Source organism: Poecilia latipinna, unplaced genomic scaffold (assembly GCF_001443285.1).
Source record: "Poecilia latipinna isolate Pla-1442-1.1 unplaced genomic scaffold, P_latipinna-1.0 Scaffold2111, whole genome shotgun sequence".
NCBI lineage: Eukaryota > Metazoa > Chordata > Actinopteri > Cyprinodontiformes > Poeciliidae > Poecilia > Poecilia latipinna.
Window position 1 is genome coordinate 96,738 of NW_015114727.1, and position 13,524 is coordinate 110,261.

The following is a 13,524-nucleotide window of genomic DNA, read 5'->3' on the forward strand; positions in this document are numbered from 1 at the left end:
GCTACTATCTGTACAGACTCTGAGAATGAGCTTCTCTTTGAAAATCAAACAAATGCAAACTTTCCTTTTTAAAAAAAAAATCTGACAAAAAGTAGCAAAGCTTACATGCAGTCCTCTTCTTACCCTTAGTTAAAATCTAGATCACACAACTTATGCACAATAAGATATTTCTGACCACAAAGAATGCAATTCTGACTCTTGTCAAACAGTGTAATGGTTCTGTTAAAAAGAAATATGACAGATATGGAGATGCAGCTCTCCTTCTGAAGTAACAATTGAGCCAAACAGCAGAGAAACGAAGAAATTGAAGTTTTACTCTCACTAAAACGCAGAAGCCATGCAATAATAAAACAAAAAATAGAGGGGAAAAAAACACATTTAGCACTAATCTGGTAGAAACTGAATAAGAAATGTCACAATGACACAACAAAAGGCTCAGTGTTTTTTTTAAATCACTGTTCCCAACTCAAAATAAATACTAAACTACATTGTAAAAATATAAGTAAATAAAGGAGTTAATACTTCAAATTCATCCCAGTTTCAAGACAAACAAATCCCTCATATTAAAAGAAAAATCTCCTTCAAATAATTTTCAAATTTCTGCAAAAGTGAAGTAAAAGCTTCTTCTGATCATGACCCAGGAAGCTGATTCCACTGAATCCAAAAAGCTGAAATAAACAGACCATCAGGATTTCGATTCAATTCTATAAAAGACAAAGGAGGTTGTTTTTTTTTTCACTCCCCTCAATGCAGAAACGTGCCTCCCTGTACAGAAGATGATCAAAACTTTTCAGCATCACTTTGTTCCCTTCTGCAGGCATTTATTTGCCTGTCCAGTTAAAACCGATGACTGGAGCGACAAAAATCTCACTTTCTAAAAACGTCTCCCCACCCACCCCACCGTACCCCTTGCTCATTTTAGAACTTTTATTCCCAAGCTCCAAACAATAAACTGTCTGCATCTTATTCCTCTCGACTTTGTTCCGTACGACAGAAATGATTAAGTGGAAAGGCGCTCAACAAGCTGCAGGTTTTGATTCCTGTGCGTCTTTAATGTTTTCTTTTTTACGCACGACGAACCGCGCGCATAAAAAAACAAAAAACAAATAAACTCTCCAAACCTCTATCCGCACAGAGCACGTACCTGCTTCCACAGAAAGCTGTCCACTCCGTTTAACATCCAAGAAATGGCCACGTGGATGGCGGAGAGAATAACTCCAGTGATGACAGCGGCGCGCATCCTGACGGGCAGCAGCGTGTAGATGACATGGATGAAGAACACGGTCCACCAGATGCCCTCCGAGGCGCTGCGGGGCTGCACCAGCAGCACGCCGATCACCTGGATCACGATCACCAGCAGGATCACGGCGTAGCACACCATCCACATGTGGTCCTGGTGGAACGCGTTCCGGTTGCACACCACCATGAGCACCAGCGTGAGGAAGATGGCCAGGGAGAACACCACCACGTAGGTGACCGTCGGAGCTCCGGAGCAGTGGAAGGCCAGCATGACGGTGAAGACCAGCACCAGCACCCCCATCAGCATGGTCAGGCTGCTCTGGTTGAGGCGGAAGAAGTAGCGTTGGTAGAGCCGCTCCAGCTTCTCCGACTGGAACTTCTTGGACTTGAAGACGTGCATGACGCTGACGCAGCACGCCACTAGGGAGACGTTCACCTCCGGCATGACCCCGTCTTCCTCCCGCTCTCCCTTGTTGTTGTCGCTCCGCGACTTGGCTCGGCGCTCCTCCAGACCCAGCTCCACGGACTTGGGTCTCACCTCGGCCAGGTCGGCGCGCTTCGCGGACGCGGGGTTGCTGTTGCCGCGGCTCTCCGGCTCCTCGCCATGGTCCTGCCAAGCCGAGCGGGACCTGAAGCTGACCCTGCTGCTGACGGTTGTGGAGGCTCGCCCTGGAGGAGGCCGGCGCTCCGGATCGACATCCTCCGCCTCCTCCTCCCCCTGCTGCTGCTGCTGCTGCTGCCTCCAGCGGCTGTTGGTGCGGGTGAGCAAGTTGCGCGGAGATCTGGCTGAGTATGGGCACCCGTTGGCCACAGAGTCAGCCTCTCCCCAGGCTGACCTGTGCTCGGTCCCTCCCCTCAGCCCGGGCGCACCGAGTCCGGGCGGGCTGACGCTGTTTGATCTGGACATTGTGGATGGAGGACACAACGGATAAACAGTCACACAGGAAAAGTTTCGCTCCACTGACGACGTAAGGAGGAGGAGGGGAGGGGGGGGGGGGAAAAAAAAAAGTCAGGGGACTATTCAGTCACAAGGTTGACTCGGTTTAAATGTCTCATACAAAGTGAGCTCTTCATCTTTGGGGACGATCTAAACATATTTAATGCCAACAAACAAACAAAAACATTAATTTTGAAAAAAGTGGCCCAAAACAATCCTTTGGGGGTAAAAAAAAAAAAAGGAAATCAATTGAACATGACAAGTCACAGGGGGGAAGCAGCGCTGGATCCAGGTGGATTTGGCTCTACATCATCGAGGCCCCAATTAGCGCTCATCCGTGGAGAGGTTGCACGGCAGCGCGCCTTGTAAATGGAATAAATGCATTACACAACTCGAAAGATCCCCGGAGATCATAGCGCAGCGCCATCAGTTACACCGTGAATCCATTACGGCCGATCTGCTTCCTGTACTCCTGTGGTCGCCTCCTGCGACGAGCATCGAAACAAAACCAAAAAAATAAATAAATAAAATAAATAAATAAATCGAGGTCGCATGTTGGCACCTACGATCTCCATGCACCTGTGCTCTGCAAAAAAAAAAAAAAAAAAAAACGTTTCACCCTTGACGGTAGCCACACGTTTGGCCAAAACGAGGCATCATCATCATCATCATCATCATCATCATCATCATCACCACCATCATCATTATCATCATCATCAACATCACGATCATCTCACAACAGGGGAGCAAAGAGGAGAGAGCTCAGCCGCTCCTCCTTCTCCTCGTCCTCCTTTGGCAGTCGTGGTCAACCGCACAGCGTGTGTCGCCGCGCCAGCAGCTCATTGTCAGCCCGCTAACGCCGCAAAGTCGATGACCAACAGCTGTCCATCATCGCCGCTCAGATCGCTCACTGCCGAGGTGTCCGGCGGGCTGCAGGCTGTGGATCCGCAAGCCGGACAGCGGCGAGCATTTCACAGGGAGCGTCGGCGCCCTTCGGGTGCTCAGAGCGTGCTCCCGCAGCCTCCGGCGAGAGCCGTCGGTGTCCGTTCCGAGCGTGGCATCACAAACAAATCCACACCCCCCCAATGAACAGACAGATCCCCGCCGCCGCCGCTGCCGCCGATTGTCGCTCCGATGATCATTCAACCAAGTGTGCTTCCTGTGGCCCGCCTTTCCGCCGCGCTTCCATTGGAAAGGGGAAGAGGGTGAGTCACTCTCCGGCGAGCTTCTATTGGATCGCGGGCCAGTCAGTCTCTCTCCTCTCCTCCTCCCCCCCACACCACCACGCGCCCACGATCCGGAGGCTGCGCGACCCCCACGGACGCCTTTCGATGAATTGGCGGAACTCGGTGGCCCCGCAGTTGGGAAAGCCCGCACACGCAAAAACCACGTATGATGGACCAACCAAGGGGTCGGATGTTTTTCCTCTTCGCTCCGATGGTTTCTGGACCTCAATAGTCAACACCTTCTAACTCCAAAAGAATAATAAAAAAATATATACATACTCTACTGCAGTTTTACTTTTCTCAGTGGTCTCCTGTTCGTGGTTGAAAACTTAAAAGGCTCTTTTCATTCATTAGTTAATGATGTTCTACCCTCTTCAGTTCAGTTCAGCTCTTCAGCTGTTTTTAAATTGTAAATCAGTTTTCCTTTTTTTTTTTAATATAATAAAAAGCCTGTATTAAATTAGACTACTTCGGTCATTAATCGTTTTACAGTCGCAGTGGCGATTCCTGGAAGAACGGGGCCAAGGGCGAGCCACATTTAACAGGCCCCATTCCAAACCCAGTTTTACATTTCCAAATTACACAAGGAAGATACACAAGAAAGCAAAAGATAAAAGCGACATCTTTCAAATTTACAACCAGATATTTGGATTTGTCATCTACTGTTCCTAAATGGTCTTTTTTTTAATAAGGTGGTATTTATTAAAGTGTGTATTTGTTTAATTTCAACAAGCTTTTTGGTTGTGTCTTAAAAAATGTCAAGAAAAAATTCTTCAGTCATTTTTGTTTGGAAAGTAGCCTTACAGGTCATGCTATTGTGGTAATTTATTCAAATCAAAAGCCGTGGTGGCTCTTGGATTAATGTTGCCATGCAGGGGCGCATTTCTCACAACCTTCGCTCAACTAAAAACGTATGTAATCGTTATTCAACACTTCATTTAGTCAAGTCTTGTGTTGTTCCTTACTGCAGAGGCGAGACAAACGGAAATCTCCAGATTTAGACCACTCTCGAAATAAACACGATCGAACAAACTAAACAGTAAAACAAAAACTGACAAGACCGATGTCACAGTCTGCTTTCATCCCATACATTGTACTTCCTAGAGGAAGTTGTTGCTTTTCCCCGTCACAACAGTGCGCGCACTGAACAACCTTCTGCCTCCAGGTGTGTTAGACTGAATTCTCTAGGATCTAATAATAGTGGATGTGACTGAATATGAACCGATCTGTTCTAATGTATTTCAGTGTAGAAATTGAATCTGTTTTTCTTATAAGGCGCTTTGTGATGACCTTTGCTGTGAATTGGAATCACGTAAACTGATCTTTTGAAGATATCTTTCAGTCTGTAGCTTTATGTCCGTATGAGTTTAGCTTTTCAAGTAAGTCGATCTTTAATGTGAGTGGACCAGGAGTCAAATGCTTTGTGTTCGCTCTGCATTTCTTTTTTTTTCAGAATAAATAATCCAGAAACTCACATATCTTAGTGAAAGGTGACTCCTGACTCGTCCAAACAAACAAAATGAAGGTTTAACAACGTTCACACTGCGTTCTTAAAGAAGCTCCAGTTCAGTCTACATTAGCAGGATATGCCAACAAGCAAGTGAAGATACTGGAACTGCCAGCTAATGTTTGTTTTGTTTTGTTTTTTCCCATAGAGGTCATCTCTCATCCCCAAGGCGATGGTGCCCTGGGCGGTGAGCCCAGTCACCCATATGAATACCTGACACTGGTCAAATGATTTTACCGCCGCGCTTCCATAATGCGCCTCATAATGCGCCTCGACTCTACCAAACACCCGTCCTTATTGGAAACTTAGCAACTTTATTCACATATTTAGGAATGAAAAGTAAGCATTTGGCTGGTTCGAGCCCATGTTAGGTGCTAATGAGAATAAAGCGGAAGCATGTGATGGCGAGCCGCATGTCTCGGCCATGACCGTCTCACCTCCAGCTGTGCTCCTTGTGCCCCCTCTGGAATCCGCTCAGAGTGAAACACTGTCGGCTTTAGAGAACAATGGCCTCCATTCAGATCTCCGTCAAATAAAAAAATAAATAAAAATAAAAAAAAAACTGGGAGCTCAGATAGATATCGGACACAGAATGATCTCGGTCCGAGTTGTGCAACTTTTCTCTTGCTCATCTTATGACTGTTTGCTTGCTTGGTTCTCTTAGATGTCAGCAGCAACACGAGATGTTGGTGGGGTTGAGGTGACGGAAATAGATGGAAAAGTGAAAAATTCAATTTTATGGTGGCAGTTTTAGACATTCGGTCAATTTACAAGAGTTTGCATTTACAAACTCTTGTAACTCGTAGGCTTTCGTTCATTCGTGAAATTAAATTGTCACGTGAATCGTGTTTGGGGCTTTCTTCCACAAACACGACATGAATGATCGTGTCGGTGACGAAATCAAAATCAAGATGATCGATTCACAGTTTTAAGATACAGATCGAAACCGTCGAGTCCTTCACTGAACGGCCATGTTTACTTATTTATTTGATGTCACAATATTATTTTTACCTGCCAGAGTCGTCTACAGCAGAAGGAGGGACCGGGTTGGTCGGCATGCGTTTTTGTCTGTCGGCCATATTGGCTTTAACAAAGATCATTTCTTGCATTTGCAGCTGATGGCCAGTAGTTGATCGTGTATTTTATGATGCATTAGTGTCTACTTCACTGGTCTGTGTGCATTTATAACATAAAAATCCACAAGAAGCACAAGAAAATGGCTTTTAGATAGTTGTAGTGACCACTATGCATGAAAAGGTTATATTTTTTTGCAGTTTCTAAGTCACAGTTCTTTAAGAAGCGAAGAAGCCAATATGAAATGGGAACGTTTTCAATGATTGCTGTCCCATGCATTAGCACCCATACACTTACCTAAAAACATACAGACGTAATAAACAAACTACAGTGATAAAATTGCCCATCCCTGAACTTGTACGCCTCAGGAAACTTTGACCTGGCTTTACCATTTATAGTGTTTGTCTACCACTTCAGAGATGTTGCTCTCAGTTGTTTTACTCTTTTGGCATAACAACATTGGTATTCAGTGAGGTCCCAAGAGTAGCTCAGTCTTTCAACAAAAAAAAAAAAAATGTTTTGTAGAATCAGTCTGCATTACTACATCCGTTTACCTGGAAGTGAGTGGAAAACCTGAATGAATTGTAGAATACAGGGCATTAAACGGTAGACTTAGGTTTGCTGTCGTCTCCCCATGACGACTCAAACACAAAGACTTTATCCTCTTTGGACTTGCTGGTTCACATGAAAGGCTAATATATACTAAATATATATAAAGAGAGGACCTTCACTGTGGCTTTCCACTCTTCTAATTTTCATACAGCTGCATTTCTTTTTCATGAATAGCAGCCTGGTTAGTTAATGGATTTAAAGACTCTTTGCTGCTTGTATGACATGCAGTGTTTCCTCCTACATGCTGTTAAAGTGACTCACAGGGACATTAAGTCAAAACACACAAAACAGTCGTTCACTCTCTGTGCGCAGATAATGAGGGGTATTACAACAGCAATTATCAATTTTAATGATAGCAACACAAACACAACAGCGAATGTGCTTTACCATGTTTAAGGTTTATTGTAAATATATATATGTATACTCAGTGATCATACCCGTCAGTCTGCTGACGTCCTGCAGAGGTTTGGTATCAAAACTTTTATTCGACAGAACCAGATGTAAAGAAAAATACCATGCTTACGTTTTATTTTTTCCCCCATTTTTTTTCTTTTTGTTTGTTTGTTTCTTGGGTTATGAGACAAGTCATCGTTCGAAGCGTCTACATCAACGCCTTCATGCAGTTTTCAGATGTGTTGTGCCGAGTATCTCCAACAAACCAGGCAAATCATGCTCAACCGTCGATGAAGGAGAATGGAAACAACAGCTAACTGATCTGACAAAGGAGATCTGAATGCAATACAGGAAACTTTGTTTTTCTAGAGCACGTGTGTCAAACTCGAGGCCCGTGGGCCAAATCTGGCCCACCGTAGCTTTTTATGGGGGCCCTCTAAACACCAAGTGTGCTTAAATATTATGTTCTCAATCAAATCAATGCAGTTTTTATCTGTTTACTGCCAAATTATATCAATCAGTCCCTCCAGTTTCTTGAGAATTATCGTGGAAATTCACGTAAATTCAACAAACCGCAGCACTTTTTTGTGCTAATAATTGGGAGTTTATTGCAGATTTTTCTCAAAAATTGTCAAAAACTTTCTTAGTACTACACAGCTGCCTCAGTCTTAACTGATGTCAGATTATAGTCCATGATCTATGCAGCGAGTAATAAAAAGTCACATTTACTGTCATAAATGAGCGTAAATATCGCAAATATTTCCAAATGAGTGCCACAAACACTTTGGTTTTTACTGCAAAAAAATCACAAAAAGAATCATAAAATCCTGGAGGGACTGAAAAGATATTCAGTAATATTGTTTAAGAATGTAATGATATTCTAACAGTTTGTAATCAGGTTTTATCAATAAATTCTGGCACAACCGGCCCTTTAAGAGCATTCATGACCTTGATTTGACCCAAAACCAAAATGAGTTTGACACCGCTGGTCTAGAGAGAGAGATCAGCATTAAAAAAAATTAAATAGAGCAAGATCTCAACTTGAAGATGGTGTCGGCTTTGCTCTGAAAACATTAACATATTCCTCAGCAAAGAGAAAGCAGTCAGTGCCTTGTAAAACTATTCCCACGCAGTTACTGCTCCAGATTTGATGCGACAGAGTAACACAAAGTGGTGCATGGTTGTGAAGTAGAAGAAAAACGACAATTTTCAAAAAAGTATACATCAAAAAAAAAATCTGAAAAAGTTTATATTCAGCCCCTTTTACCACTGGTCTATGTAAAATCTAGCAGACTACACTTTCCACATCTTTTTTTTTTTTAAAAAACATTTATATTTTCTTCCCACTTTGAAATTATGCACCACTTTGTGTTGTGTTATCACATAAAACTCAATAGACGTTTGTGATTGTGACTAAAACAATAAAGGTCAAGAATACTTTCTGAAGACCCGGTGGCCTCTCAGTTCACCCACACGGAGTAAACATCTGCATTCACAGGAACAGCTCTGAGATTCCTGCCTTCGCGCATGATCGGCTACCAGCTTTTCACAAAACCAGCTTTTCGATTGTTGTGTGAAATCCACACGTCCCTGCGGCAGTGTGTCCGGCAGCAGAGATGAAAACATAGAAGCTACAAACAGAGTGGTCAGTAGGGTGACACCACTGATAAATTATGTTTTAATTATATAAAAAAAACCAAAACAGTTGTAAACCATTTTGTGATTCACTGCTGCACCGCATGATGGACGTTGTCTTTGAGGAACCTAAAACCTTAACTTTCAGACGTCCTACTCCAACTTCCAGACATATACGTGGCTAGATATCAGATATCAGATGTGTGTACCTCAGTCTTATAAAAATAAAACAAAATATAGCAGAAAGGTAGAAAGTTTGAATAGTCTTTTTGTTAGCTCGTTAAGTGTGACAGTTTCAGCTCACGGAAAAGAGAAAGGTCAAAACTCAAAAATCAACTCCAGACATAATTTACCCACAAACACAAGCTTTTCACTTGAGAATATTACTTCAGCTCACACACCTCAATATTTAACCACACATTTTAAGCAAAGCAATTCTGTCATCTTTTTTTTTTTTAAATAGAAGTCAACAAATTTAAACATCCAACACTTATTTAGGCTACAATTGTCTTAGATAATCAAAGCTCATCTCATTTTAAAACACTTTTTTGCTACAGCATGTTGTGCTATCAGTTGTTTTTTATGCCAAACTGTACCGCTTCTTCTTCTTCAGTAAAAGGAAACAAAATGGTGAAAACCTACAAAAGGAAGTTCAGTCAAAAATATCACGTTGAACAGAAGAGAAACATGGAAACAAAGATGGACCAGGTATTTGAACATAAACCGAAGAAACAGTCAGATCATGCAGGACACCATTCATGATGGAAAGAGCAGACAAATGAATCACTACACAGTGCTTCGCAAAAGCATTCTTGCCCCTTGAGCAATGTATTCAATGTATTTTAGCAAGATTTTGTGCCATTTTTGTGAAAATTACATAAGGAGTGGTGAGAAGAAAGCCGTATGCAGATGGAACGTCGTCGTTAGCAGGAACGGTGAGGCTGGATGGAGCCAAACAGAGAGAAGCTGCTAGACTGGGGATTGGAGTGGACCTTCACTGTGAAGATACGGTGAAGATTTAGATTGACGTGTGTGTTAATGAGTTAGAACACACCAGATCTAAAATCAATCAAATTGAAAATCTAAGGTAAAACCTAAAAATTGATCTTCACAGATGCGATCGATCCAATCTGGCTGAGCTTGGGCCAATTTGTTAAGACGAAGAGGAGAATTCATCTCAACATGTGGGGACAAGTCTAAAACGTTTTGGTTAATAACTGTGGGAGGATGTGGTTCTGCAAAATATACATTGCACAAGTAAAAAAAAATAAATAAATGTAATCGTATATTACTTCTGCATCACAATTATGGCCAGCCGTGTGGTGATCCATCAATTTCTCCTTGGCACAAAGCAAACTTTAGCAAGGCACTGTACTATAACGTAAGCCAAACGAATAAACAGACACAAAATTAAAATAATAATAATAATAAAACAAAAAGAAAAAACAAGCATGCAAGCATGGGATGGAAAACAAAAAAGTTTATTGAGCTAAATGTGGAATGTAGTCAAATTTTTCAATAAATTACACAAAATGGAAATCATCAAATCAATTTGTACAAAGGATGCAAAACCTACAGACACCAACTCTCAGTGCTAGGCTCCAACTCATTCTTTCTACATTACAGTAGCCTAAAGCAAACCACGAGGGGATCAAAGACAATAAATGAATAAACAAAAGTCAGTGGGAGGTGAGGATCCGAGTCAACTCTCCACTTCGGTGTTGTTTATTAGGAGGTCAAAGGTCGATTAGTGTATCATTCTGTTCAGATTAGCTTTGTCCAAGCTCTGCTCGATGCTCACAGAGCAGCTCATCGTTTCTTTAAACTTCAATGTAATCACAATTTGTTCATAAATATGCAAAAAAAAAAACAAAAACAAAAGTTTATCCATAATGTCTGTATGACGTACTTAGATTGCTGTAAAAATTTAAATTATTAAAATGAAGTGTGTGGATGATAGGATGATCTACGGGGCGGGGGGAGGGGAGGGTTCGGTTTTGGCAGTTTGAAAACTAAAAATACTGATTTGTTCTTTATGGGATGTTTTGGTTGCTTTCCTCTCATGTGAGCCGTTCTGAGCGCCGCACAGCTCACTCCACTTTGCTGTAGTCGTCTGTGTGGCCCAGCACCTTCTTCCTCTGCCGCATCATGTGGAAGTACAGCTGGGGAAAGACTGAGGGGAGAGGCGTCGTTATGGCCAGCGCAGGGAAAATGAGTGAATCTGAAGAAAAAAAAACGCTAACTTCTTGAACCGAGAGGAGATTCGCAGCATCTAGAGTAACGTTGCAGATGAGCAGAAGAGGCAACGACCACAACTACATGAAAAAAAAAAAACTAAATCGCAGGAGGAAAAATAAGAAGATCGCCAGTTATCCGATAACGACACTGGACGATAAATTGTCTCAGAAGTTATTGCGATAAACGGTAACGTTGTTTTGAGAACATTTTCAAGTGATACAATGGTAATGGCATAATAATGCAAAAGCACATTCTCAATATACTTTAAATTCTAGTGAACATCCAAAATGAATAAAAAAAAACAACAAATAAAAGAAAATATGAATTTTCTGTAAACAAAATTGTCCTTCAAAAGAAAAGCTAGTTGAGACAAATGCACCAGGCTGGAGATTTTTGTCGTTAAGTTTTTGGTAGAGAATAGAAAGGAGGAAATTATTGACCTGGTTTTAATTTATCACGCAATTAACAGATCCCCTTCTTTTATTACATTTGAATAAATATTTAATAATATAATTTTCCAGTAAAACTAATTTGATCATAATATAAGTGAAATAGAAAACACAAGCGAATGAGGTTTATTTGAAGATCCCTTAACTTAAAGCCACAGCACTATATTTAATTCCAAAAGAAAAAAACTGTCACCGTTTATTATTCTGCCAGGAAACTTTGACATTTATGATGATTACAGCTCTAAATGTCTCAACAGGGCTCCCTACACAAACAGTTCTCCCAGACGGCACACAGCCTGACACAATATACTTCTAAACCTGCTCAGGAAACACTGCAGCCTTCACTGCTACCATGGTAATCATTAATACCAATAATCATTTTGCCCCAACCACAATAATAATTTTTAAAAAAAGTTTCTGTTGTTTTGATTTTAAACTGAGCAAAAGCACAAAACTGCATTGTGGGAAATGTGTCCTATCTCATAATTTCTTTGCTTTAGGAGTGTAAACATTTTCTAATCGTGACACCCAACCCCACTTCCTGCTTTGTTCATTATACCTCTGAAATCACAACTTAGAATCAGGAACTAACGCAAAACTTAAACAACTTCCAGTGAGAAATTTAAAAAACAAGATGGATCTAGTGATTGATATGCAAAGTGCTCCTGCAATTGTAATACATTTCAGAGGAAGAGGTAGTACTGGTCTGCGAGTGTTTCTCATAGGGATGCAACGATCCACTGTTTTCACTCCCGGTACCGATACGGACATCTGAGGTTTAGTGTTGGCTGATGTCATCCGATACATAAAAACAGTGCTGAACTGACTTAAAGCGTTTCTTTTTTTTAAAAACATAAATGTACTAAATTACACATTTTTTGGGTCAAGCACGTAAAAAACAACACAGTATTAACAGCCAATGTAAAATAAATAATAAAGAAACTGATAACAGGCTGACTACCCGGCTCAAACTGCAGCAAACCTTTCAAATTGTTCAGAAAGTGCAATTAGGAGTGTAAAATAAATAATAAAGCATGTAGTCACTGAAAGCACAAAGCATAGAATTAGACTGAATAGATCTGCCCTTAGGGACAGGGGAACACTGTCACTGATACCTGATCTAGAATTTTTTTATTCTGAGTTGTTTCTACTATTGTTTAAAAATTAAGATTTTTCTAATTATATGATCTGATGGTAAACACTCTCCCCATAAACTGATAACTTTGTGAAACTCCCAAAAAAGCAACCCGTTTCTTAATTGGTATTCATCAGATTTACATATAAATTTCACATTGCAGTAGTGATTTACGCATTCGCTACATCTTCTTTGCTCTCCAAATCATCACTTTATCTCGGCAGGAAGAACTCAAAAGGCCTGATGCTTCGAAAACTGAAAAATACGTTCTTCCTCTTTCTTTTTTTTAATTTTATTTCCTTATGCGGTAAAAAAAACGGTAAAAACCCCCCCAAAAAAACAAACCCAAACTGTGCTCGCTTACTCACGGGGAATGTAGGAGATCATGACGAGGATGAGGAAGCTGTAGTAGTCGAAGGAGAAGTTGTACTTGTTGGGGAGGGTGACGGAGTACAGGCCCGTCTTCTGCACGTACGGCAGAGCTGCGTAGATGGTCAGCAGTTCTCCGCTCACTCCCATCGGATACAGAACGATGAAGAAGGTGTACCTGCAGGGAAAGGTTCAGACAGAAAACGGCACGGGGAAATAAATGATCATTCTTAATACTTTATTATTGACTGCTCCTGCAACGAGGCGCTGAGTGGTGGGCGGCATCACTATGCTGTAGGTTGGAACAAAAAAGAAAAAAGAAAAGTGTTTTCAAAACTTGCAGCTAAGGCTAAAAATACCAGATTGTTTTATTTGATCAGATAAAAAAATAAAAAATAAAAATGTGATTTGGATTCAGTTCTTGTAAGGTCAACCAAAGGGAACACAAACAAACATTTAAAGTGGTGATAAAAAATGCGGTTTGGAGCCAACAGGAGAATAAAGCAAGAATAAACCAACTTTAATGATGCATGTTATCACCTCATAGGAATCAATAATAAGTAGATAAAAGAAACACTAGAGATGCAAAGCTGCTTCTGGAAGCTTTAAGATTTTTATTAATATAAAAAAAAATCCAGTGATCTGTTAATTTTCACACCATGTGAAGAAAGACTAGTGCAGATGAGAAATTAATTATGAGCGGTGTGCTG

General features: G+C 41.2%; 2 protein-coding genes across 3 annotated transcripts in view; both read right to left on the reverse strand.

Annotated features, from left to right (window-relative positions):
• The window catches only part of adcy5 (adenylate cyclase 5), a 79,808-nt gene extending 76,031 nt beyond the window's left edge, over nt 1-3,777 (reverse strand). For both annotated transcript variants that reach the window (XM_015017155.1, XM_015017154.1), the window contains exon 1: nt 1,145-3,777. In XM_015017155.1, the coding sequence (XP_014872641.1) occupies nt 1,145-2,146 (1,002 nt within the window). In that variant the 5' untranslated portion in view covers nt 2,147-3,777. The remainder of the gene's footprint in view (nt 1-1,144) is intronic.
• Nucleotides 3,778-10,083: 6,306 nt separating this feature from the next.
• Nucleotides 10,084-12,999, reverse strand: LOC106936280 (very-long-chain (3R)-3-hydroxyacyl-CoA dehydratase 2-like). Its single transcript, XM_015017159.1, has 2 exons — nt 12,814-12,999; nt 10,084-10,796 (listed from the first exon to the last, which is right to left on the reverse strand). The coding sequence occupies exons 1-2, from the start codon at nt 12,962-12,964 to the stop codon at nt 10,714-10,716; spliced, it is 234 nt and encodes a 77-aa protein (XP_014872645.1). The 5' UTR covers nt 12,965-12,999; the 3' UTR covers nt 10,084-10,713.
• Nucleotides 13,000-13,524: the final 525 nt, after the last annotated feature.

Coding starts and splice junctions, on each gene's coding strand:
- LOC106936280 (XM_015017159.1), bottom strand. CDS start 12,964: ATGGGAGTGAGCGGAGAACTGCTGACCATCTACGCAGCTCTGCCGTAC. Junction 10,797..12,813: donor CATGATCTCCTACATTCCCC/GTGAGTAAGCGA, acceptor CTCTCCCCTCAG/TCTTTCCCCAGCTGTACTTC.